The following is a 26,688-nucleotide window of genomic DNA, read 5'->3' as shown; positions in this document are numbered from 1 at the left end:
ACTCTCTCATCATGTCGATCAGCCCGGTAGCTCTCCGCTCAGCAAATCGTCAATTTGTCTCCTCTTCCATACGACTACTCTTGGTCCATGACGGGCGGAGATTTTGCCCGATTTTCTTGAAGATGTAGCCTTGAGTTGGCATGAGGTCTTGCCGGACTCTACCAAGGAGGACCGGGACGAAGTGGTAGCTGCAATGAAGCTGAGATTTGGGACAGTGGAGTCACCAAATGCTTTGATGTTGCAGTTGGACCGGTTCTATCAAGGAGAGGGTGAGATGGTCTCTACATTGGCAATTCGATATGAAACTTTATGGACAAAGTATGAAAGGGAAGCTTTGCGAGCTATGGCATCTACTACCCCTCAAAGTCTCGTAGGGATGGAGAACTTAAAGATGAGCTAATTTGTTACGGCTTTGGAGCCTCGTCTTCGCTCGAAAGTAATGAGTAAAGATCCAACAACATACGTGGAGGCACTTCGCATTGCGACCAAGAAAGAAGCTTCTCTAAAGATCGAATCCTCTTTTGTGTCTTCAACAGCTTCAACTTCTAAGGTGGAGGTCATGGGCACTCCTCAGGTACCAAAGTCCTCTGAGTTAGATCATAATATCTCCCAATTGATGGCAGAGTTTGCCGATTTGAAATTGCATTTGGTCAATGCACGACAACCTAGAGCACAAAAGAGTGAGGATAGGCCTCGAGATAAGAGTGGGGTCACTTGCTATGAATGTAATGAAAAAGGTTACTATCATCCCGAGTGTCCTAGATTGAGAAAGAAGAAGAAAAACAAGTATCCTTGTTGAAAGCTTCTTCAGAGGATGAGGAAAGAGAGGTAATGATGACTAAACGAGGGTGTGGTAAACCAAAAGAAGAAGAAGAAAGCAAGGAAGAAGTAGATGAGGAACATCAGGAAGAAAAGGAAGCTCTTATCACCCTTGGTCAATTACTTGCTTTGTCTCCGAAACCACGGAAGGAATGGGGAAAGCTAGCAAGCACAAGAGTGCCAAAGAAGAATTATCATTCCTGTTGTTCAAAATGTAGATATAGAGGTTCGTGATGATGTACATGTGATTGATGTGATCATTGATGTGATTTCTAATGTTTACATTGATGGAGGTGCATCGATTAATGTCATAAGTGAGAAGACCATGATAGATGCTGATTTAAAATACTCTAGTACTACCTCTCCTTATCTAGGGTAAAGACCTTGGGAGTTGTGAAGAATCTAGAAGTGGATGTATGTCTTAAATAAAAGTAGTCTTGTTGGGGCATATTGTGTCTGAAGAAGGCCTGCAAATGGATCCTGACAAGGTTCAAGCAATCATGGCATTGCCAAGTCCTGAGAATGTCACTGGTGTTCGCAGAATTCTAGGAAAGAGCAAGTATTATTAATGCTTTTGTGATGATTTTACAGAGAAAGTGCATCCCATGAACTTGTTGACAAGAAAAGGAGTTTCTTTCCAATGGGGTGTGGAGCAACAAGAGTCTTTTCAGCAACTTAAGGAGGCCATGAGTAAGGGCCCAATACTGAAGCTCCCTAATTGGTCTGAAGACTTTTATGTAAATCCAAGTGTATCTTTGCATTCAGTTGGTGCTGTATTGCCACAAAAAGGAGAGGTAGGTAGAATGCAACCCATCTATTATGCCAGCCGACAGCTTACAGAGGTGGAAACAAGGTATGAAGAAATGGAGCAGCAAGCCCTCTCTTTGGTGTTTTCAGTCAGAAAGTTTTGCTCCTATTTATTACCTCGGTCATTTTTCTTCCTTACCTCTCAGTCTGTATTAACATATCTAGTTCGCAAGTCTAATCCTGGGGGGAGATTTGCAAAATGGTTGTCAGAGCTTCAAGAGTTCTCTTTCTCTTTTGTAACTGAAAATACCAACTAGGTCCACTATGGCAGATTTGGCTCACAGGACAGCAGGATCTAAGAGAAGAAAAGAAATATAAGGAGGACATTAATGATGAAAGGGAGACACCACCAACAGCTTTTGTCTTGTATTTTGATGGGGCTTTTAGTCCTTCATGCCAACAAGGAGCCGGGGGATAGTCTTGATGAATTTTGAAGGTCGAGAGGTGTGGGTAAGAGGACAAGAGCTTCTAGGTATCACAACTAACAATGCAGCTGAGTATAATGCTTTGATTCTTGGTTTGGAGGGTTGTCTTGAAAGTCACGTGAAAGAATTAAAAGTAAGAGGAGATTCTCAGCTTATTATAAAGTAAATGCAAGGGCATTACAAGATAAGAAGTCCTCGTTTGAAGGAGCTTAATCAAAAGGCTATGGCACTACGTAGACTTTTGCAAGTTTGTTCATATAAACAAAAAAGAAAATCGAAGGACAGATGAGTTGCCACTTAAGCCATTGTAGTACAAGACCGGGGGGTGGTTTCCTTGGTAGATATGGATGGCCAGAACTGCAAGATGTTGAGCAATATTTGGAAGAAGGCATGTTTCCTCGAGGGTTAACTCTACAACAACAGAAGCAGAGATTGGTAAGGTAGTCTTGTCCCTATACTATTGTTGATGACATTCTTTATAAATTGGAAAAAGATAAGGTGCTCCGTCGAGTGGTCCATCCCATGGAGACTAGGAGAATCCTAGAAATGTGTCACGAATGCTCTGGTCATTTTGCTTCAGCATGCACAGCTAGGAGATTTCTTAATGCAGATTACTTTTGGCCACGTCTCCATAAGGATGTATATAAATGGTGTCGAAGTCATAAAGCTGTTGGGGGGGGAAAGATGTGACACCAAAAATTGATACTTTTTATTTGGCATTGGTATTGTTTTTCTCTATGTTTGATAAGAGTTTGAGTATCAAGTGATAGCCTAGCGGCACTCACTTATTTCTATTTTCTAAGATATTGTATGAAATTGAGAGGATGAGTGAAATGGATCATTGTAAATACCATGTGTATGAATGATAAATACCTTGGTATGGGGTGAGAGTTATTTGTGTATGGGATATTATGGGGTTTTTAAAAAATAGGAAGAGTGAGTCATATAAAGAGGTGGGCTCATGTCCATGTGTTCCGATAATATAAGAGAGATCACATGTCAAGTGTGTGGAAGGCATGTGGAGGAGTGTGGAGTCGAGGAATCCTTCTAGAATTCCTATGTGGAATAAGGAGATGTGGACATATGAAAAAGAGACGATCCCTATGGGCTCCATGTTCGGAGACTCTTGACTTTCTCAATATTTTAAGAGTCTTGAGTATCTTTTGATGGGACACATGGTAAGAGTAGCCAAAAAGGACATGGATGGTGACATACGGGCTTATCTGATTGATGGGAAAAGGAATCTATATGCAACAATTGTAAATGGGTGAAGGAGGGTGACAAAATCTCTATAGAAGGAGCTCTCCTCTCCCTTGTTTATCATCTCTTCCATCATTAGGCCTCATGTTGCTGTAGCTCTAGTCTCCTCAAGCCTCTTCCATAGCCTTCTCTACCTCTTGTAAATATTCTCTTATGTAGACTCTTGAGTCCATCTCTCTCTAGTTCATTCTCTCTCTATGAGTAGTCTTGGAGCTTCCGCTCCCTCTTGTACGTATGAAATCTCTTCTTCTCCCTTGTATTTGTAGTATTTTGAGTTGCATTGGAGTGGAGTCTCGCTCTATTGGTAATGAAGGTCACTTCAGGTTTTCTCTCTTGAGTGTCTCTTTCCTTTTTTTCCATTGCTTTCTTTTCCAAAGTGCTCAAAAGTGTTGTCTATTCGGCCGCTCATTGCGCATACATGGTTTATCTATTTCCGAAGCTACAAAGGGAGCTCTTCCTTTCCTCCCAGGCGACCTCTATGGGACTTGGATCGTTGATGAAGTCTAAGCATGGAGGTAGTATTCTCCCAAGTCCGCACCAGTAGAAGGAGTAGGTGTTTTTCATGACAGTTTGACCCCCTGTCAGTATTTTGCTCATAACTTTTTGCTCAGTGGTCCGATTTGAACAAAACTTATATCAGCGCGAAGCTCTCTTCAAGAAGCATCATCTTATGTCTTCAGTTATTATATTAGATTTCAAACAAAAAATCTATGACTGTCTGTGTGTGACTGCTTATTTTTCAGACAGCTTTTACCCCCGTCCAGTAAACTACCCATATCTTTCCGATCGCTTCTCTGTTTCTTATGAAACTTATATTAAAGCGAAGCTTATTTCAAGGCGCATCTGGATATGTGTTTGAATATTTTATATCATGTCTCTACTGAACGTTATGGGTCTTTGTGTCTTATGACAGTTTAGAGAGTGTTTTGAGCTAAGTGTAAAGGTGTCTATGAAGGAGGTGCAATGTTTTCTCGAAGCCTACCCATCCGACCCAATCAGCTCCTTCAAACCCTCGATATATATCAGTTCATATCATGTTGAGCCGCAAGATCTTCTTTCAACAACGTATCGCTCTTCTCTTTGGTGCAGACCGGCTTGCTGAGATTATGGCCTCCGCTGATTCTTTCCTTCTCCCTATGCTTGAGTACAACATCACTTGGGATGTTACCATCTTTATTCTCCTCTAAGGGAGGAAAGTATGGTGTGGTCTCTTGGTATAAAAGCTTCTTTTTAATGTCCCTTTGCCAGTGATAACTATCTCTATTACTCAGTTCGAAAGCAGTAGGAAGTGAAGAGGTGCGTGAAGTTTATTACCCCCCCTACATGTCACAGTGCCCAGTTTTTTTCCCCAAACAAAAATGAGTGCCTGATTTTCTTTGCCAAAAGAACAGAAACACTACTAGGAGCCCTCATTTGGCTATATCTCCCTGTAGCGGTAAGAGATTACAAAGATATGGTGTTGTAGCCATAAAGTCAATCCTATGGTTGACCAATAGTACTTGGATACTATATATACCAAGTACTTGTATTGTTTCATTTGAACATTTTTACTGGAGCTTTCTTGTGTGTGCACTCTTGCTCAATTGTGTTCACAACCTGTCTCCACTTTGTTTCTACATTTGGTATCAGAGCTTGCTTCCAGACTCCCGCAAGCTTGGTGCTCCAGTGCACGTTCCTGGTTCTCACATTCAGCTCTCCAGCTTTCGTTTGAGGTAGCTCTAACAGTCCAATGGCTATTTTTTAACCTTTTGAGGCCCGATTTCGACGTTTTTCAAAATTTTGAGTTGCCCGCGTACAAACAAACCTGTCTTGCACCATTTCACGTGAAAAAAATTTAATAAATTCTATTTTTTTGTCCGTACGTCCACGTGTCCATACAGTTGCGCGACAATGCTGGGAGTTCGTGCGGCTTGTTGAAAGGTGATTCCGGCCAAGGTGCGCTTTCAGTAAGTGTTTTGAGCTGTGTATTTCGCTTCGGGACTGTTTTTGCAGTCTATACTCTTGCACTCTCATGTGCTTTGCAGATACTCTGCATTGTTGGGTGCATTTGCAGTTACTTTACAGTTGTGGATGCCTTTGAGCTCCGTTGGATGCATTTGAGCACACGTGGGTGCGCTATTTCAGATTTGGGTTGTGCATTTTCAGTTTGGGATTGCAGTCCAGATTGCAGTAGAGTGCAGTGATTGGTTTATGCCCATTTTGCAGTGATTGCATTGTACAATCAGTGGCATTTCAGAGCAGCTAGTCATACTTTGCATTTGCAGCAAGCATTTGTTTGGGATTTGCAGGCACATTTGCAGCCAGTTGCACTTTTGGGACTTGCAGTTCTTTTTGCAGGTACATTTGCAGCTTGTGGCTCAGTGGTTTGAGAGCATCACACCAGTTCATAGCAGACAGGTTACATGTGCCAATGATGCTTCTCAAGACATCATCGGAGTTGGGCATATTCCCATTCAGCTTGATAATGGAAAAGTTAAGTATATTCGAGATGTTTGGTATGTTCCAGATTTGAGACAAAATCTGATTTCAGTTTCAAACATTGTCCATGATCAACATATGTTGGTCGAATTTCAGGATAACCAATGCAGCATCAAGGATCCAAAGAAAGGGTATGAGATTGTAGCAACAGGCACATATGACAGAGGCTTATACAAGCTTGATGCTTAGCCTTATGATCAGAAGGTATTGGCTGTAGCAAACAATTCCTAGGCTGATTTATGGCATGCCAGGTTTGGACATGTCCATCATAGGGCATTGTCCTACTTGTACAACAATAATATGACTCAGGGAATGCCAAAATTGCAGCAACCATCAAATGAAGTGTGTGAGGGGTGTACACTTGGCAAATTGCATCGCTTGCCATTTAGTTAACAAGGCAAGAATTGGATCAAGGCAACCAGAGTGTTGCAAATAGTGTACAGTGATGTATGTGGCCCCATGACTATTCCCAGGCATAGAGGAGCCAGGTACTTTGTGACCTTTATAGATGACTTCTCCAGGTTCATATGGCTTTTTCTCATGAAGGAAAAATCTGAGGTGTTCTATTGGTTTCAGGAGTTCAAAGCTATGACTAAGAACCAAACCAATTATAGAATTGGAACACTTAACTCAGATAGAGGAGGAGAGTACATGTCACATGCATTCCATGGATTTTTGAAGTAGCATGGGATTAAACATCACTTGACATGCCCTTACACACCACAGCAGAATCCACTCCTTGAGATGAAGAATCGTACTCTCATGGAGATGATGAGATGCATGCTGAAATTCAAGAGAGTCTCAAAGGCTTTTTGGGGAGAAGTAGTTGTGACAGCCACTTACATTCAGAACAGATGCCCTACCAAAGCTTTGGTTAATGTGACTCCATTTGAGGCTTTGTATGGCTTTAAGCCAAAGGTTAGTCATTTCAGAGTTTTTGGCTCAGTGGCATATGCTTTGGTTCCAGATGTTCATCAGACAAAGCTTGATGACATGAGTGTCAAATGCATTTTCGTGGGGTATAGCACCGAAAGCAGGGGATTTAGGCTTTATAATCCTGCTACTAGGAAGGTAATAATCAGCAGAGATGTTCTCTTTGCTGAGAATGACTGCATGCAGCCCGCTAGTGCAGACTTGCCACCATACGATGACACCCCTTTGGACATCATCCAGTTTGAGGATGATGAGATGGAATCTCTTGATGCTTCCCCTTCTACTTCTCATAGTTCAGATGGCTTGCCACATGTTGAGGATGGCTCTCTCTCAAATGTTTTAGATTTGTAGCCAATTATTGAGAATAGACAGCCTCATGTTTGGAAACATTATCAACGTCGTGAGGCCACTAAAGATGTTGATGCAGCCCCGAGTGGTACAGTAGAGAAATCTATTCCACGTTGGGCAAGGTTGACCGTTCAAGATGCTAAGGATCAGCCTACTTTGGGGAAAACCAGGGCCATCACTCAGAAAATCAAAAAAATGTCAATTTTGCTTTGATGACCTTAGTCATGGAAGCTGAAAATGAGCCTCAGAGCTTCAAGGATGCTCAGCAAAATCCGGCATGGCAAAAAGCTATGGAAGCTGAGATGCGAAATACAAAGCCCGTTTGGTTGCGAAGGGGTATGCACAAGAGGAGGGAATAGATTATGAGGAGACTTTTGCTTCAATGGCCAAGATGACCACCATTCGTTCTGTCATCTCTCTTGCAACGTTTTATGGTTGGTCAGTGTACCAGGTGGATGTCAAGACTGCTTTCCTCAATGGAGATCTTAAAGAGGAGGCCTATGTACATCAGCCCCAAGGTTTTGAGGTGAAGGAACAAGAGCACAAGGTATGCAAGCTCAGGAAGGCTATGTATGGGCTGAAGCAAGCACCTCGTGCGTGGTATCAAAACATACATCAGTTTTTGCTGTCCTAGGGCTTCATGAACACTCATACAGAGCCAAATCTGTATGTTCTGCAGCAAAAATCAGAATTGGTCATGTTGGTACTATATGTGGATGACATCATACTCACTGGTAGTGATTTGCAGCAAATTACAGCAGTGCTGTTCGCTTTATGTCACAACTGTGACATGACAGATTTGGGCCTATTGCACTATTGTCTTGGCATTGAGTTTTGGTAGACCCATCATGGGATTTCTATGTCACTGACAAAGTATTCGAAGGGGTTATTGCAGAAATTTAAAATAAAGAACTGTAAGCGTGTGGCTACTCCATTGGAAAAGAGACTCAAGTTGAGTAAGCATGATACCGTTGAAAAGTTTGATGGCACTTTGTACAGGCAGTTGGTTGGCAATTTGATATATCTATGCTCCACACGGCCTGATATTGCCTACACCACAGGGCTTTTGAGCCAATTCATGCATTGTCCCACGATCACACATTGGAATGCAGCAAAGAGGGTTCTCAAATATGTCCATGGTACTCTCTCTCTTGGCTTGCATTATGCTTCAGATTGTGATCTCGAGCTGAGTGGTTTCATCGACTCAGATTGGTCAGGGGACATTGACGACAGATGGTCCACTACTGGCTATTGCTTCTCATTGGATTCAGCGTGTATCTCATGGCTCAGTAAGAAGCAAGAGCGAGTCTCTGGTTCCTCCAGTGAAGCAAAGTACAAAGCTACAAATTCAGCCACTACGGAGTTAATGTGGTTAAGGAAGCTTTTGCATGACTTGCATCATGCACAGGATGGCGAAGCAAACTCTATCTTCTATGACAGCTAGAGTTGCATTGCCATAGCCAACAATCTTGTCTTTCATGCTCGCATGAAACACATTGAAAATCATTATCATTATGTACGGGATTGTATTTCTGATGGCTTCATTGATCTCATCTATTGTCCATCTAAGGACAATGTGGCAGATATCTTCACCAAAGCCCTGTCAACAGATCTTTTCTTACGACATCGACATGGCTTGGGAATCAGAGACATTCTCACAATGTCAAGGGGGGTTGTGAAGTGATTCACAATGACATTGTTTTCATGTACTCCCATAGGTTGCATATCCATCTGGATGAATTTGTGCAACCATGGTACTGTAGGGTACACCTGAGACGTTTCCAAGGTACTTTCAGCCATATCTTTGAGGGGGGATTTGTAAGAGATTACAAAGATATGGTGTTGTAGGCATAAAGTCAATCCTATGGTTGACCAGTAGTACTTGGGTACTATATATACCAAGTACTTGTATTGTTTCATTTGACCATTTCTATTGGAGCTTTCTTGTGTGTGCACTCTTGTTCACTTGTGTTCACAACCTGTCTCCACTTTGTTCATACGATAGCTTATCAATTATTCTACTTTAATCTCGTCTTTTTGTCTCATGTATTCTATTTCTTCTCTCTTCTCATTACAATATCAATCAACCACTCAACAATACTTCATTTCTCTCTCCAATTTCATTCTCTTTTGATGTATTTGAAGTTTTTACTTGAAAAATCCAACATGCATTGCTTGTGGGATGATCTAAACTGTATGAATGGAAAGGTAGAGGTGAAGAAGCACTTGAGGATAAAGTAGCCCAAAAATGAAAGGGGGAGGGGGTGTCTGTGGGAGGATTATGAGGATGGAAAAGGTGTATTCATGTGCTTTTACTCTGCAGTGTCTGCAAAATTCTGTACCCAATATTATACTGGTAAGCAGGAGTGGTCTGTGTCTCTGCAAGGTTGAGAAGAATGCTTATAATTTCAGAACAGAGTGAGTTTTGTATTTGGGTGCTGCAAATTGCTGTTTAGCCTTGAAAACCCAGCAAATAGTTATCTATGGTTTTGTTTTTTTGCAGGATATAATTCATTGTCATGATTGGTCTACTGCCCCTGTAGCATGGTTATTTCGAGATAGTTATAAGCAATATGGTCTCTCCAATGTACGCACCGTGTTTACAATACACAATCTTGAGTTTGGGGCAGCTTTAATTGGAAAAGCAATGGCATCTGTTGACAAGGCCACCACAGTAAGATCACCTTTTATTCATTTCTGTCCCACACCTAATATTGATTTGAATTTTTGTTTTCGTAAAAGGCATTTCTGAACATAGAAGCCATTTATTACAGGTCTCTGAAACATATGCAAAGGAGGTTTCTGGGAATCCAGTCATCTCTCCTTACCTTTACAAGTTTCATGGTATACGGAATGGCATAGATTTGGACATTTGGGATCCTTACAATGATCCCTTTATCCCTGTATGTTTAATTAACCCTTCATCTTGTAGGACCTAATATGGGAAATGATTAACTTTGTTATAGTCTATACGGGATGCTTACTGGAATGTGTGATATGATGTTTAAATGGATTTCCTGAAAATTCTTCCGTTCTTCATTTGTTTGTGCATATAATTCAGCCTCTTGCCTTGCTGGAAACAACTTTCTACACGCTCTGTTCAGTAAACAAGAGTTGCTCCTGAATGCCTGACCAAGTATGAGAATAACTAGAAATAAATAGAGTTGAAGCTTCTGTGTATTTTATGTGGTACTACAAGTAATTTGTATTGGGAGATTGGGTGGTTCCATAGTGCATACAGTTGTCAAACAATCATATAATGCATAAAGGAGCTGGCTTGCGCATCCTCTTTTGTGTGCATGCACATGCACACTCCATGTGCAGAACTGTTGACTAGCTGAATAGCTACATTAGCCAACAGAGATATTGTGATTTTTAAGATTTGCATTGAAAATAAATCTTTCCAATGGCCCCTGCATACATGGATACTGGTCTTGCCAATCAATGAGCATGAGGGATTTTTCACATCCTGAAAGTGGCCTGAAATCATTGGCTATCAGGCATGGCTAGGTCTGCACATCCTTTTCCCAACCTTGTGCTCTTGGATGAACTTATGCTGAGATAGCTCTACCCTTGAACGTGACAATTTCTACCTGCTTCCCTTTAAGGAGGAGCCTTGTAGCCTTGCATGTGAGGTATTCAAGACCATGACTTCTGTTTTGATAGGCTCACTAAGAGCCTGCTGTCATCACAAAATAATTGGTGCACTAGACCAAGAGTCTTGCTTTATATGCTTGCATCCCTTACAAAATGACTGGAGTGCATCCAAGTGGTCTTGCAGGTCCTTTGGGGGGGGGAACAGACAAATTTGAGGCCAGGACGACACAAGCATTATTGCAAGTGTATATGCCAACGTGCCGTGCTGCAGAACTGTAGCCCAAAAAGTGTGGGAGATAAGAAGGGAACCTCTGTTTCACTCAGAGATTCTGGAAACTGGCCTGGATAGGGGTGCACTTGGCCCCCAACTTGGTTATATAAAAAGCAGTGATAGCCCAAACACAATGTCATGGGAGCCTTGGGTCCTTTAGGTCACATACCAGCATTGGACAGGGCACTGAGTCAAAGGCCTTTCTGAAATCTAGAAAACTGTAGATCTTTTGTTCACGGTACTTGGCTTCCTCTTTGAGAGCTGTGGGATGATCTTGCCTGAAGCCTGCTCAAGTTGTTGCCCTAAAACCTTGTACTCATGTATCGTTTTCATCATCTATCGGTCAAAGCGATCCAAGCATCTTGATTAAGGACATGCTGTCTTTCACCGCATGGACAAATGCAGAGAGATTCCTTTCAGCGACCAGCCTTTAATGTTTGGAGGCTCAAGTTTTGTCTCATCTTCCTTGCGTTGTGCTAGCTGGCTGAATACATCTGTTTTGTCCAACCATTGGGAGAAGGGGGGGAAAGGGTTAAGGACACACCATGTCATAGTTTGTTGTGGGGCAGTCTTGCATCATAAGGTGGGTAGTCTAGACCTAAGATGTGCTATGAGTGAGTGAAGCTGTGAATGGGCTTGGCTAGGGTCCAATTTGAGTTACGACGGTGTTCGAGCATGTCTGAGATTTTTCTATGTCATCCCTTGGCCTGATTTATTGGTCTCACTCAGGGGCATCATGCGCACCTAGTATTGCAAGGCTACAAGGCGAGGAACCCGATGGGTATCTACTCACTGGCCCTATATTTGTCTCATATTGGCCTGGTGCGTATGAAGGTCAAGCTCTAGATTATGTGCTCGATCGCTGGTGGTCATCAAGCATAGGCTCCTCAGGAGTGAAGAAGCCTTTGATCCGCTACTATTTGTGCTCTTAGCCATACTATTTGTGCTCTTAGCCAAGTGTTAGTCGCAAGAGAGTCCGTGTCATAAATGCATGACCTCTGGCACAAAGTGCGTAGCACAATATTGGTCTAGATAATCAATGACTCGACGCATGTCTTGCAACCCCTACTTGAAGAGGTAGTATATCTCCGATGGATCTCACAATACCAAGGGCATCTCATGAGCATGAGCTCCTCTGTATCCACCTCATGCATGTCATAAGGTACAAAGTCTCAGGTCACAGTGATGTCATGTGGTCTCGTCTTCTTATACAGTCTTGATGTGGAATCTTCGGAGTTGGCAGCTGGCTATTTGTACTGCATTGGAGAAATGAACCTAGTACGTAGTCTCGATGTGGAATCTTTGGAGTGGGCAGCTGGCTATTTGTACTGCATGTGAGACATGGACCTAGTCAAATGAAGGAAGTGCTCTCTATAAAACTCAATCTTACGGGCATGTTGTGTCATCAAAGACACTCATGTCTGCTGAATGTATACCTACCACAAGTCATCTTGATGGTTTGCTAGACCTTTTGTCATCTTAGGTGTAGGGTAGGCACAACTAGACAGTACTAGTATAGGGGGGTGGATCAATGAGTAGTTCATGTCTAGACTACCCAATAATACCGCCACTGCTAGATGAGTTTGTAGGCTTGTCGGTGAGTTTGAGATCAACTACGTCATCTACATAAAGTACATTAGGGACAAGTGTCTGTGCAAGTTACGAACCGCAGCCACCTGATTCGTCCATAAAGGATGCCAACTCATCAATGTAGAGACCTAGGGGATAGGGGGTACCCCTATTTGATTCAATGGTTCGACTCACATATTTCGACATGCCTTATGTGTTGCGTACTCTGTCTATAGCTCTCTCATAGAAAGCCAATGACTACCAAATGACATTGTTTGTGATCCCCAACATTTGAAGTCATGAGATGAGGTGAGCCCATGGTACGGAGTCAAATGCCTCGCGAAGGTTCACAAAGCAATGGTAAACCTTTTGCCTGCAATGCTTGACCTCCTCAATGAGACCTCTAAGATTGAAGATGTGATCCAAGGTGGACTGGTCCGTTAAAACCCTTCTTGTGAGTATGCTCACATATGTATGTCAAGCATTGATCTATACACCTTGTCCATCAAATGGCCTCATAATGATTCTTTTACAGTTACCGGTGTTCCTAGGGTCTTCTACTTTTGTAAAGGGAGGCAATGGTGTGCTGGTCCAAGCTATGGGAAACCTTTAGAGAAAGAGTCATTAAATAGCATTGCTAGGATCCATAGTTTTTTTCCATACATTACTGTACGCATACGGCATACGGGTACAGAAGTATAATTGGAGTATGGATCAGCCCGTGGGGCTGAATCATATGTGACCCTCATTTTACCCCCAAAAAAAGAAGAAAAATATACGTTGTACATATTTAATTGACAGAGAGCTACAAAAGTTTCAACTTCAAACTTGTATTAATTTTAAAGCCGAGAAACTGATAAAAAAACGTTTTCATAAATGTTTGAGAACACCGTTTCGCCTCCCCAAAAAAGCCAAGTATGATTGGCCATACCATACGCATACAGAATAAATATTTCATAAGCGTATGGTTGAGTCAACCATACGAGTACGGAACTTGTCCGTCATAATGAGGAGGAGTTACTAAACATCCTGTTTTGTGACAACTCTAAGGACTTTGGTAGAGATTCCTAGAGCGGCGGTCCCCTTCACCCTCACAAACACACAAGTTTGGTAGCACGTTATATGATATTCCACACCAGCCCATCCTTGATCTCTCACACACAACTTGCCCCACCTCCTGCACACTCTTCATGAAAAGGGGTGTTAAGGATGCCGTGATGAAGCTTCATAATGACTGAGCGAAAGCTTAGGAGGGACTGTGCACTGAATTCATTGCATATGGGATTAATATCTTATCCACGGTCCTAGCGAAGCTCTTTAATGAAGCTGTCTGCCTTGGCTTCCCACGCATGTGGACCCTTAATATCATCTCACCCATTCACATGGCAGAGGATCCCATGAGCTCGGAGAACTACAGGACTATCATGATTGGACATGTCATGTCGAAGATGTACGCATCGGTGCTTGACTCCGAGGTTAATCGATTTGTAGAGATGCAGGGACTCAAAGCAGAGGGGCAGGCCCGATTTTGATGTGATCATGGGACCATGGACCACATACTCACACTCAGGTGTGTCATTGAGGAGGCGAGGGCATGCAAGCAGAGGGTCTACTACAGCTTTGCGGATTTCGCAATTCATTTGATACGGTCTCGAGAGTTCACCTCATCAAACAATTGCAGAAGTTTGGTTATGACCGGGAGATCATTTGGGCTGTCATGGCACTTTACAAGAGGGTTTCAAGTAGAGTCTAGACAAGAGGTGGATGGACAGATGAGATCACCATATGGTCAAACAAGGGTGTCCTCTCTCACCACCCTTGTTTGGCCTTTACATAGATGAGCTTTAGATATTTATGTATACATTGGGAGGGGCTGGCTGCTCTCTTCTTGGCACTCTGATTCATATCTTACTATACACAGATGATGTGGTACTCTTATCTTCCTCTGCGGAGGGTCTCTAGAAACATCTAGATGCACTGCAATCTTTTTGCGAGTCACATGACTTGAAGGTAATCTTGGTAAGACCAAGGTTATGATCTTCAATGCATCCAAAGCAACCATGCATGGAGAACGGTTCACCTTTGATGGATCATGGGTCGAGATTGTCTCGTCGTACATATACCTCGTATTCTCTTTTCTAGCCCTATCTTTACGATGAGATCGGCGATGCAGGCTATGAGTAGAGGATATCTGCCTCAATATCGAGGTTAAAGTGGCAGTGCTTCCACTCGCATTTCCAGGACCTGCTGACCAAGGCCTTCTATTTGATTCCTTGGTCAAACCTGTTGGGATGTATGGTAGCGCTTTGATGCATGCCCACAAATTTACCACATTGGATGTAACACAGATATTGACATGACAACATTCCATGCACAGAAGATCATTTATCACACATTTAAATTAAAAAAAAAACTTTTACATTTGACATTCAACCACCGACCCTGTCACACATGGGTACATTGCTCTAGAATGCATCCATATTGCATTTTCATCACTTCCCATAGGAAGTTCCTATAAACATTATATTTCATAGTCAAATATTTACATCATATCGATTGGGACCCCCCACACTCGGCGCTACCCTCGACACGTTGATAAGGAAAAAAAAAAAGGGAAAGACAACCAGGAATTATGTACTTCACCATGTCAGATAGCTGAGACTTCATAGGGATCAGTTGCAATGTGGGCTCGTAGATGATGAGCTTATGAACCAGATTCCAGAGTATGTGTCTTTGTAATAGGCACAGAGACAAACCCCCACAAAAAAAAACACTGACTGAACATGGATCACACAGACTCAAAGAGAGACAAAAGACTACACAGCCCGAAACAGAACTGAACTTTCCCCCAAAACTCAGAAAACAGTCAGCCTCAGAATACTATGAACCCACAGCCCACACTCCTAAGCTTCCATCAAGAACAACAGCTCATAATTCCTGCAAAGCTGCAACAGCGCCTCCTCCTCTCCCTCTCTATCAGTATTCAGAAATCTCCCGCGATCAAATCAACATAAGATCACAACCATGTCAAAGAGGCTTTCAATTCCTTTAGGATAACTTCTCTTCCCTCACAAAGCAGAAGATCAGTGATTGACGAACATCTGCAGCAAGCATCAATTGCCTAACTCCTTTAGGAAAACCATCATTGATGCAGGTCACGATCCATTGCGCCTTAGCCTGCAATTCCTTGGTCCCTCTATCTCTTTGCATACGGAGTTCATGGAGTCTCTGTCGCCCAAAATCCTTCAGCTAGCAGACAACGATACACAGCTATGCCTTAAGCTGTGTTAATCCATAGATCATCACCAACTATGCACAAACCCAACAGAAGACACTTCCACCAATAGCCCTACTGCCTTCATTTCTCATGGAGAGACTAGCTCACATTTATAGCGTCACCCGCACAGCCACGTAGCTTCCTCAATCAGAAAAAAACAGAGCCCTTCCATATGATCTCAGCCAGACCACGATTCTCTGCATCAGCTCACGTGCAAACAACGACTATCCTACCTGCGTAGTAGCTATGCTCAGCCAACGAACAACAGCTCGTAATCTCTGGAGATCCCCAGCGCCAAGGTCTTCTCAGCGCACACACCCTCTTTCATCTATGAGAGCCCCCTCCATTTTTCGTCGTTCAGCCTCCTCTTCTTGGAGCCCCCCTTGCATCGTAGATCCTTCCAGCGTAAAACTGAATCAGCTCCCAGCCGCCATCTCCACGTAGCTCCAGCTCCAATCCGTGCCTCCTAGCCATGCATAACCTCTCTTTCCTCCAAAAGGTCCCGGGAGGGATGAGAGAGAGAGGGGTTTAGTACCTGTATATCCAAGGTCCCCTTCAATGCATTTTTGATTATGGAATTAATTCCCGTCCAATTCCACGTGTCGTCAAGCGGCTGCCCCCCTTGCCTTAAGCATCTCTCCACGCACAATTGAGGGGTGAAGGCCACCACCTCCAACATTGCATAGTATCTAGCTGCCCCCTTTTTGATTGGTCAAGTGTCCCATAGATTTCTGATCTGTATCGTTTTCTAGATTTTTGTAATAGAGGGTTCTTTTTTTTAATAAGAATTGACCCAGAATTTTATTTAATCGACTGCTTATGTAGAGTGAGATACTTATGGATAATGTTATTAAGTTTTGCTGCTGGTTCTTAAATGGAGAATGGCAAATGAATGAAGTCCAATCTACTGCTATTAACAGATGTTTTCATTGATCGGTATTAGAAATGAAAGTTTTTCTTGCACACAAAGTCAACAGATTGATTGGTTGTTTGTTCAAAGCGAGCATATTGGAAGAGTCTTCCCTCTGTTAAAAAGTGTTTCTGATGAAGTTTTTGGTGCAATATGGGTATTGGAGGAAGAGTAGCCTATATTCTATGTTTTGATTATTTTAATTTATAAGTCTGCCTATCATAGATGTCCTACACAGCAGAACATGTAGTGGATGGAAAAAGAGCTGCAAAGCATGAACTGCAACAAAGACTAGGCCTGGCAAAAGTGGATCGACCATTGGTAGGAATCATCACACGATTGACTGCACAAAAAGGAATCCATCTTATCAAGCATGCAATTGGGAGGACACTGGAGCGCAGTGGTCAGGTACTCCTGCTGTGCACATGCTTTCAGGGTCAATTTAAATTTTCGGTTCAATGTTTATTTGCCAAATTTTCCTTTTGCCAAATATCTCTTTGGTTTATGAAAATATGAGACAAATGTAAATGGGCTTCCTGTTATGATTGTACATTAATGAACACTCTGACTGAATAAGGCTTGCATGGCCTGCTCAAGCATGTCCCATGTACTCCTGTGTGAAGGGGCATAGTGAATCTTGTTGCCAGCACTGCCCTATGGTGGATATGGCATATGAGATGTTGACACAATATTTCAGGCAACCGTTTGTGCTCAAAGACCTTAAGCTTGCAAGTCATACCCTCTCTAATTACTGGTCTTGTTTTTTGGTCTCCACATCTACTATTATCCATTTCTTAAAGTGCTTAGTGATGGTATTCTTCTTACTTTCTCAGAGCAGAAAATGCGATGGTGCAAAAGGCACAAAGTCAGTATGCACAAAGTTATAATTTGACTTTGAACTATGTTTAATGTCGTGATATTGAAACTGCACTATGTGTTGTTTTTTTTAGAGGATGAGTTTGGTCCTGTTCCTGGATTCATATATATACAAAGAAGCAGATCTCAGTTATCAAAAAACTCGGCTCATCTCCTTCTATTACAACCTCCTTTGTCTTTCCCCAGCCTCCTCACTTACTACTTGAGTGTGTGGCATCATGTCATTGCCTATGGTCCTTTCGCTTGCCTTTCTTTCAAGGTTGTATGTGCATCTTGTTCTCTCAGCTCGTGCTTTAGCATCTTGTAAAAGAAGAGGGAAGAGGGAGCAGTTAAGGAGAGCTTCAAGAGCAATTCAAGAACAAGAAATGAGGCAGACAATAAAAGGGTACAGTTGCTGGATTTAAGCTGAATTGTATTACAAATGGAAGAGAGGATGAATGTACAAGAGGAGGTTGGAGCTCCCTATGCCGTCTTTTATAGAGGAAGTAGTGGGTTCTAGACCCAAGACATTGAGAATCGTGTGGAAGTGTCCATGCTATAAAAGTTTCCAATGTTGCTTTAGAATCTAAAATGAAACATTTCGAGAACTCAAGTAAAAACTACATAACCTGAGATGTGATCTGATAATATACGCAAGGTACAAGAGCCATCATCAGATATTTACTGGCATAGCTTTCTCCTTTAGTGCTAGCCTTTGTCATGGATGAGTCTGCCCTTCACCTCCAGAGTGCCGACAAAACTCAGTACGAAGACTTTGTATAAATGGATGCTCGAGTATGTGTGGGTGTGTGGATTTGTACGTGTGAGAGCATATGTTTATACTATGGTCTACACCCTCTATTGGGCACTTAGTGGGGATGTCATAGTAGCTGGTCCTTGCTATGCGTGATGGAGTTTATGGTTGCAACCTTATGAGTGACTATCATGAGATTGAAACTGCACTATGTTGTGTTTTAACAGGATGAGTTTGGGCATGTTCCTAGATTCATCTAGATATATGCCAATGCAGCATGTTTTGGCAACAATACAGCTATCATTAGATCAAATGCTAAGTATGTGGCACCCATCATTTCATAAGTGTCAATGAGGTATATCTGATTTGGTACAAGCTGTCCACATAAAATGAGATCAAACTTTTTTCTATTTGCTCCGCCCCCTCCCCTCCCTTAATTTGTTCTCTACGACTGCAAGAAAAGCTCTACGTTTTTCAAACTTAGTACAAGTGGCTTAGTTACGATGTCAACTGTTTGATGTTTGGTGCAGCAACAAATAAGTTACACTTCAAGTCTTTATAAAGTGGTGTTATACCTCTTCAGGCACAAAACAATGGAATCCTGGCTAGTTAGATACAAGGAACATTGCTCACTTTACAGAGGAGTCGCCTTAGTGGGTGAAGATTGAGATCTACCACGAGTGGCCAAAGTCGAATGCATTTAGAGGTTGCATTTATTGCACTTGTATATTCTGTCCCCATGGATGTAAATGAGATGGGTGATTGTTTTTGTCACCATTTGGTGCTTCTCCCAAGAAATAAAGAATTATCTTTTTTAGAATTGACTTCAGTCAAAGCATGTTGATGTTGGTTAACTAGAATAACTTTTATTGTTTGACTTTTGCTTTGCATTGGTAAAAGAGAATTGTGGGGATGCCCACAACAAACTAGGATTAGTCCAAGAACTAGGAATGTTTGCATTTCACTAACCTTTAATGGGTTAAGGTGTTGATGTTTGAGTGGGACTTGGAAGTGTGCAAAAGGGCTCACAAATGATGGAGCAAGTGCCAAAAAGCAGGTCCCGCAAGGGAAAAAGCATTAGGAAGAATGGCGCTAGTAATGAGGGCCCCACGGGTGACATGACTCTGCAAGATCTAGCCCTATCAATGACCTGGAAACTTATCCCCAATCCATCAGGCGCAGGTGCCTTGCTCCTCCCGACCACCCTCGAGCACGTGGGCTACAGCTCAGCTCATCCATAGGCCCATATCCAGCCCAAGCGTCCCATACCACGTCAGCCCGTCCATAAGACCTTTGATACACCACCTATGATCCGCCATGTAGATGGCGAGGGTCCCCGGCTAGGGTCCAAGCTCCATCCGTCAGTTGATGAGCGCTCAACTGAACTCCCACAATAACAGTGGCCCTCCCTTATATAGAAAGAAACCTTGCTATGGATAGCATGAAGCTATAAATAGTTTCCTCCATATAAAGCGAGCACTATATATGAAGCAATCTCTATATATAGCAATCTTAGCTATCCCATAACCCACGTTCGCTTGCTATCCAACCCTAAGTACGCCATGCACATGACATACTCCTATCCCATAACCCACGTTCGCTTGCTATCCAACCCTAAGTACGCCATGCACATGACATACTCCCCTTCCTCTAAGAACTCACTCCTGTGTTCACTAGAAAGCCTAAAAACTCTCAGTGAAGGTGAGTCAATGCCAATAACTAAACTCTGACTATCAGTTTGAGTGTGGTATGATTTCCATGAGACTCTAATCAAAGAGGAGCTAATGCCAAAGCCACTTTCTTTGATAACCCATTCATGAAAAGTAAATCTCTCAAGCTGAACAAGGTTAAATATCTTCAAGTATTCTTCTCAAGAAATCAAATAACTCTTGAATCCACAGAGTCAGCTTCTTTGACATATCTGCACAGGGACATGGTAAAATCTTGGTACCTAAAGATTAATGATTCTGTCAACCCCAACGATTGAATTAGACCTTGGTATTCGCAGAAAACTATTCATCATGCTGAATACCCTTGAATCCAAAATCTGAGGTTGATATAAGGGAGTCATTGTTCTAACAACATCATCAAATTGAACCCCTCGAGGTCAATTTTTGGGTTGCAATTCCTGTCAACCCTATTTCCTGATGTTCTTGGTATTCATAAAGAAAATCCAGCCTTTGTAACTCAAATTTTTGGGTTGAAATACATGACAGACTTTCCATCGTAGAGCCCCCCAAAGGTGAGGATCCCTTCGCCCATCTTCTACTGGTTGGACATATCATAGCCAAAGAGTGTGTTGGTGTGATGTGTTGTTGTGTAGTACTAGGTAATATAGTACTAGTTCATGTAGTAGCCACTACATATGGATTGGGCTCTCATTATCGTCCTTTGTGGCGACAAATTACTTCTATGCTTTCGCCCTCTATTCCGATTCCTCCTTTGGAACTCCAGGACGGACTAGAATATTGGACTTTGACTTCTCCAGGGTCCTCTTCTCGTCCTTTGAGGCTATCTCAGATTACTATACCTGCATTGTATAAAATCCTTTTGCCTCAACCTTGAATTTCAGAGAGAGGTGATTCTGTCTAGCAAATGCATCACCCAGCCAAGTGGTGGAGAAAAAAATCACAGCAACTTTGGGCCTATAAAGTACCGCTTCGGCAACAGGTTTTCTTTTGGCGAGTTCTTTTGGGAGTGTTTCCATCTGGACAGCTATTAGCTCATCGACACATTGCTCCTGCACTTTGCCATAGATGTTATGCTTCTTCGGAGACTGTGCCTCACTTGTTTTGGCATTGTCCGTGCTCTCGTGAATTTTTTGATCTGCTTCGAGAGCACCTACGAGTGAGATTCCCATCTTCCTCGTCACCATAATCCGCCAAGGCAGAAAAAAGAATTCTTGTGAAACATGCCTAGCCCTGGAGTGTATAGAATCCCTACACTCAAAAAATGTAGATAGGCAACAACATCCTCCTTCCCACGAGCAATGAATGAAGTCTGGAGCACAGGTGAGGAAGATGGCTGCTCGGATGGGGGGCTAGGACCTGGAAGAATAAGTGTAGGGGAACTCTCAGTGATCCTATCCAAGACGGTATCCGGTATACCGTTCGTGCTTGTGATCTAAGGAAAATCTAGATCCTCACTAGGGGCGGCCGTATCCAAGGCTGGATCTAGTGCAACACTGGTGGCAACCTGAGGGGCAACCTAAGGGATCGGATCGGAGGTGTCAGAAGTCCAATAGGAGTGGGGTCCGAGGAAGAGGTGGATCCCGCTTGATGTGCAGGTGGTGGAGAAGCCACCACTCTCACACTGATCGGAACTTATCAAGGGCAGTAGCAGGTATAGGACATGCAACTGGTGCCTAGTGAGGAGATGGTGCCAAAGGTACACTCCATGGGATTTGGGGTGCACAAGGCTGATTCTCTTGGTCCATTTTCAATATGAACCCACTGCCCTTTACTGATTTTATGTTTAACCAATTCCCATCATAGTATGCACCATATTGGAGCTATTATGAGATATGAACGTTCTTGGCCAACTTATAATGCAAGTAATGCAGCATTTTTTGGAACTACTTTTCAATAAAAGTACTCAAGAATAGTGGTCCCCATGGGTGTTCCATGAGACACTCTCAAACTTTCCAAACTTTAAGCATGACGGGCATCTAACAAGCCTAACTTCGGTTGGGTAAGAGATGACTTGAATCCTGACTAGTATTGCCCTTGTGAAAATACCAACCTTCATATTGTACAACCAGCATCGATTCCAGAATGGGGTCATGATTCTTAGAGGTCACGATCTTTGTGTGGAAAGATCTCATCCAATTCAATGATTCTTGGAGGTCACGATCATTGTGTGGAAACTTCTATTTCAATGCATCTGAAAGTATCAAAACTTTATCACTAATTTTAAGGTGGGAAATTAATAGCTTGAAGATGAGAAATTTATAGATAGGCTACATCATAAAGGAAATAACAGTGATCTTTTTACTGCCAAAGTATATGATGGAGGCCATGGGATAACAACTTCTACTTACTTGGGAAGCTGCGTCTAGCAGACAAGACAGTCCTACCTGTGTGCAATTAATTGTGTTGAAGAGAAGATGTGTAATACAGGTTTATGCTAGAAGTTTGAAGTTTTTATAGTTTAAATAGGTTTACATATGAATGCGTGTGCTTGCAATGATCCAGTTTCATACTTGACATGTCCTGTCAATAATTTAATTTTCGGAATTTTTTTTTTTGCTCCTGTGAAAGGGCATCCTATTTCTTCATGCAATGACAATATCATATGTTTCTTTCTTTGTGGATTCTGTCTGGCGTTGCTGTTGAATTGTATCTTTTGTTCTTTGTGAAAATGGAATTTCAATTGGATCTCCCGAAATTTCAGTCAAGGTCTAGAATCACAAGGTCTAGAGAAGTTGGAAAGAAATCTATCGATATATGAAGGTAAATCATGGCAGCATGTTTTAACTCAATTAGTGGCTGCTCATCTGCAAGGGCATTCAGATAGACTTCAGTTCCTAGGAATATCTTCAACGCATTGAGGAAGGCATATATCAGAATTTTTCATACAGAATAAGGACTCCACACCATTAATCATTTATCACATCAGGGGAAGTTCTTTGACCTTAGAGATAGGAATCTATGTGGGTGATTGGCTTCTCTGGGTGCATTAATATAAACTTTCTAATGTTCTAGTACGTTTCAGGTTGTTTTGCTTGGTTCTGCTCCTGACCCACGCATACAAAATGACTTCAATACCTTGGCAAATCAATTACACAACTCACGAGGCGACATGGCAAGATTGTGTTTACATTATGATGAACCTCTTTCTCACTTGGTAAGTCTTTACTCAAGGTTCTTGAAAGGAAATTGAAATGAAATTATGCATGGTTTTCTTTCTCAAATCCAATAGATGAGTGAGTTTTGCGACTCCTTTTCCACTTGAAAGATTTGATTTCATCAATGCAATGATTTGGTAACCTTTCACAGAAAATCACAACTGTGAAGGGTTTTCAGGGAGGAAGATTATTGTATCTTCATGCTGATTGCATTCATGTTTGTGCGAGAATGTGACAGATATATGCAGGGGCAGATTTCATTCTTATACCCTCGATATTTGAACCATGTGGATTAACACAATTAATTGCAATGCGTTATGGTGCCATTCCTGTGGTGCGGAGGACAGGAGGTTTGTGTTTCAGAACTTTTTCTTACATGAGGATTTTATATAAGATTCATGTTACTCTAATATTAGTATGCTCGTTGAGGTCCTCCTCTTGCCCATTATATTGGAATTCCCCTTGCCTCTTTTGTCCCCTCTGAGGTTACCCTTTTCCAGGATCTCTAATCCCCTTCAAAGCATGTTTCCAAACGCGGCAGATCAGAATCATCTTCACACTTCTGGGGTACTAATCATGTCCTGTTCATTCTTCTTCCCTACCCCCAGCATGAGTTATATGGTTTTGTATGGTTTCCATGATTGTGCCAAGCAGCAGCCACAGAGGCTGATCTTTTCTCAGAATCTTGGGAAGGCACTGTTTGGTGGAGGGGGAGATCAATGAAGAGATATGCTTGGTGAGGGTGAGATCAATCAAGAGCATATGCATCCTGCAAAGGCACGGAACTGCTTGGAAGAGGAGCTTCCATGTTGTCACATCGTGGCCAGGCGTGGAAGTGGAGTTTGCATTTCAGTATGGCAAGCTTGGCCCTTGAGACCTTTGATCAGGGTGAGCTGATAGTGTGAGATAAGATGGAGCAGAATGCAAGAGTGAGAGCAAGAGTGATCAAAACGTCTGAATAGATGAGTATGAAAGTACAAGAGAGTGAGAGGTTTTGCCTAAGTGACAAAACCTTATCCTATCCACTAACCATAGTTAGGGATCTAACTGTGGTTAAGGGGAAAAACCTCACTGAGGGAAAAGTGCCTCTTACCTACTTATTACATTACATTGGCCACTGCCTAGAATATACCAATAATTCTAACACCCCCGTGCAGTGCCAATGTGGTGTACAAGGTAGTGATCAATCACCAAAAGGAGAGAAGCTCAGGGCACTGCGGGGGAAAAAAAAAAGAACTGAAATGCCTCAAACTTCTCCTGTGGAAGTGCTTTGGTGAAGATTTCTGCAACATTGTCATGTGTTGACACATAGATCATACTGATCTCCCCTGCATGCAACTTCTCTCTGACATAATGATAATGAACCTCAATGTGCTTCATGCGAGCATGAAACACAGGATTCTTCGCCATTGCTATATCACTCTGACTATCAGTGAGAATTGAAGAAGGACCCTCCAATAAGAGATGAAGATCAACAAACAAAGGACACAACCAAACACATTCAACTATCGCTATGAAAGCTACCCTGTACTCAGCTTCACATGAGGAAGTAGCCACTGTAGATTGTTTCTTGCTCAGCCAAGAAATGCAAGCTTTGCCCAAAAAGAAACAATTACCACTAGTGGATTGCCTAGTATCATAGTCTCCAGCCTCACTGTAAGCATGCATCTGCAAGTCACCCCCTTGGGAAACATCAAGCCATAAGACTTTGTGCCTTGCAAATAACGGAAGATGCGTTTTACAGCATGCCAATGTGTTGTCTTTGGGCTGTGCATATACCTGCTCACCTAAGATACTGCATACTGAATATCGGGTCTTGTATTGCACAAATAAATGAGGCATCCAACAGCCTGACTGTAAAGTGTGACATCCATTGATTCACCTGCATCATACATAGTAAGCTTCAGCCCCGGCTCCATGGGAGTGGCTATAGGCTTACAATCTTGCATGTTGAACCTATCCAAGAGCTTTTGTACATACTTGGATTGAGACATAACGATGCCAGGCTTGTCTTGTATGAACTGGATCCCCAAATAGAAATTTAACATGCCCAAATCTGTCATGTCAAATTCAGCTTTCAACTCAGCTTTGAAATCTGCAGTTATTTTCTCATTTGACCCTGTGAGCAGCATGTCATCTAATGATGATCAAAATATCCCCCCCATCCTTCTTGATGGAGAGGGTGCTTTCCGTGGGACTATTGTGTAACCCCTTACTTGCCAGGAATGCATCAATCTTGGCATGCCATGCACGTGGTGCTTGCTTCAGTCCATATAAAGCTTTGTTTGGCTTGCAAACCTGAAGTGCATTGCCAGAAGTTCAAATCTAGGAGGTTGTTTGACATAAACCTCTTCCTGCAAGTCCCTATTAAAGAAAGCTGTTTTTATGTCCAACCGATGGACATTCCAATCAAAATTTACAGCCACGGCAATAACTGATTTTATGGTGGTCATTCGGGATGTAGGAGCAAAAGTCTACTCATAATCTATGCCCTTTTTCTGTGCATAGCCTTTGGCAACCAGCCGTGCCTTGTACCTATCAATGGACCCATCTAGCTTCCTTTTTACTTTAAAAACCCATTTGGTACCAATGGCATGCTTCCCTAGTGGCAAGTCCACAACTTCCCAAGTCTGATTTTTCTTAATGGACCGCAATTCATTGTGCATGGCATGCATCCAATGCACATTATCCTTTTCTTCTTCAAAAGAGTCAGGTTCTTCTTCATCAAGAAGAGTATATGCATAAGGTGTCTTAACAGAAAGAGCCCCCCCTGCGTGCCTTACTGCACTACGAGTCCTGCCAGGTAAAGGTGCCTCAAGCCTACTCTCCCTGAGAGTGTATAGCAACCAATTCCGAACTGTTTTGGCTGCATGTATCTCTTGAATCTCTTGCATGACAACTTCATCTACACCCTGTGGAGGAATAAAATCAGCATGTGGTTGAATCGGGGCATGTGGATCAGGAGGAGGTTGCTGTAAATTCTGATTTTCAGCATGAACCTCAGCTGGGGAACCAAAAGCTATAGGAAGCATCCCCTCAAAAACATCATCTGAAGAAGCTAGAATAGTAAATTCAGCATGTGTATGTGCTGAATTCTTTGAAAAAATAACATCTCTACTCACAAAAATCTTGCGAGAGGCAGGATTGTAGAGACGATAGTCTTTGCTTTGTGCACTATACCCAACAAAAATACACTTAAGTACCTTATCTGACAACTTATGTCTAAACTCCACAGGCACGTGGGCATATGCAACACAACCAAAAACTTTGAAGTGATCCACTAAAGGTCTTCTCCCATGCCAAGCCTCATAGGGAGTGATTGTCTTCAAAGCCTTTGTGGGAGCTTGATTCAAAACATAATTGGCACACATGAGGCCTTCTAGCCAAAATCTGTGAGGCAACTTCTTACTAGTAAGCATCCATCTATCCATCTCCATGAGAGTGTGATTTTTGTGCCCATTTTGCTGAGGTGTAAGCCTCACTGTAAGCTAATGCGTGATGCCTTTCTCCTTCAAAAATGCCTCAAATTCATGAGACAT

The 26,688-nt window shown here is 42.4% G+C and overlaps 1 protein-coding gene across 2 annotated transcripts in view; it reads left to right on the top strand.

Annotated features, from left to right (window-relative positions):
* The window catches only part of SS3 (starch synthase 3), a 152,048-nt gene that overhangs the window by 110,902 nt on the left and 14,458 nt on the right, over nt 1-26,688 (top strand). Inside the window, exons 10-14 of one of the 2 annotated variants that reach the window (XM_087396090.1) lie at nt 9,574-9,744; nt 9,845-9,973; nt 16,920-17,102; nt 23,017-23,148; nt 23,388-23,499. In XM_087396090.1, the coding sequence (XP_087252216.1) occupies nt 9,574-9,744; nt 9,845-9,973; nt 16,920-17,102; nt 23,017-23,148; nt 23,388-23,499 (727 nt within the window). The remainder of the gene's footprint in view (nt 1-9,573; nt 9,745-9,844; nt 9,974-16,919; nt 17,103-23,016; nt 23,149-23,387; nt 23,500-26,688) is intronic. The other variant, XM_087396091.1, reaches the window with a different exon arrangement.

This window comes from Dipteris shenzhenensis, chromosome 25 (assembly GCF_047967505.1).
Source record: "Dipteris shenzhenensis isolate YYH24624 ecotype China chromosome 25, Dip_SZ_1.0, whole genome shotgun sequence".
Classification (NCBI taxonomy): Eukaryota; Viridiplantae; Streptophyta; class Polypodiopsida; order Gleicheniales; family Dipteridaceae; genus Dipteris; species Dipteris shenzhenensis.
The sequence above is the reverse complement of the archived record's forward strand: the minus strand, read 5'-3'. Positions and strand labels throughout refer to the sequence as shown.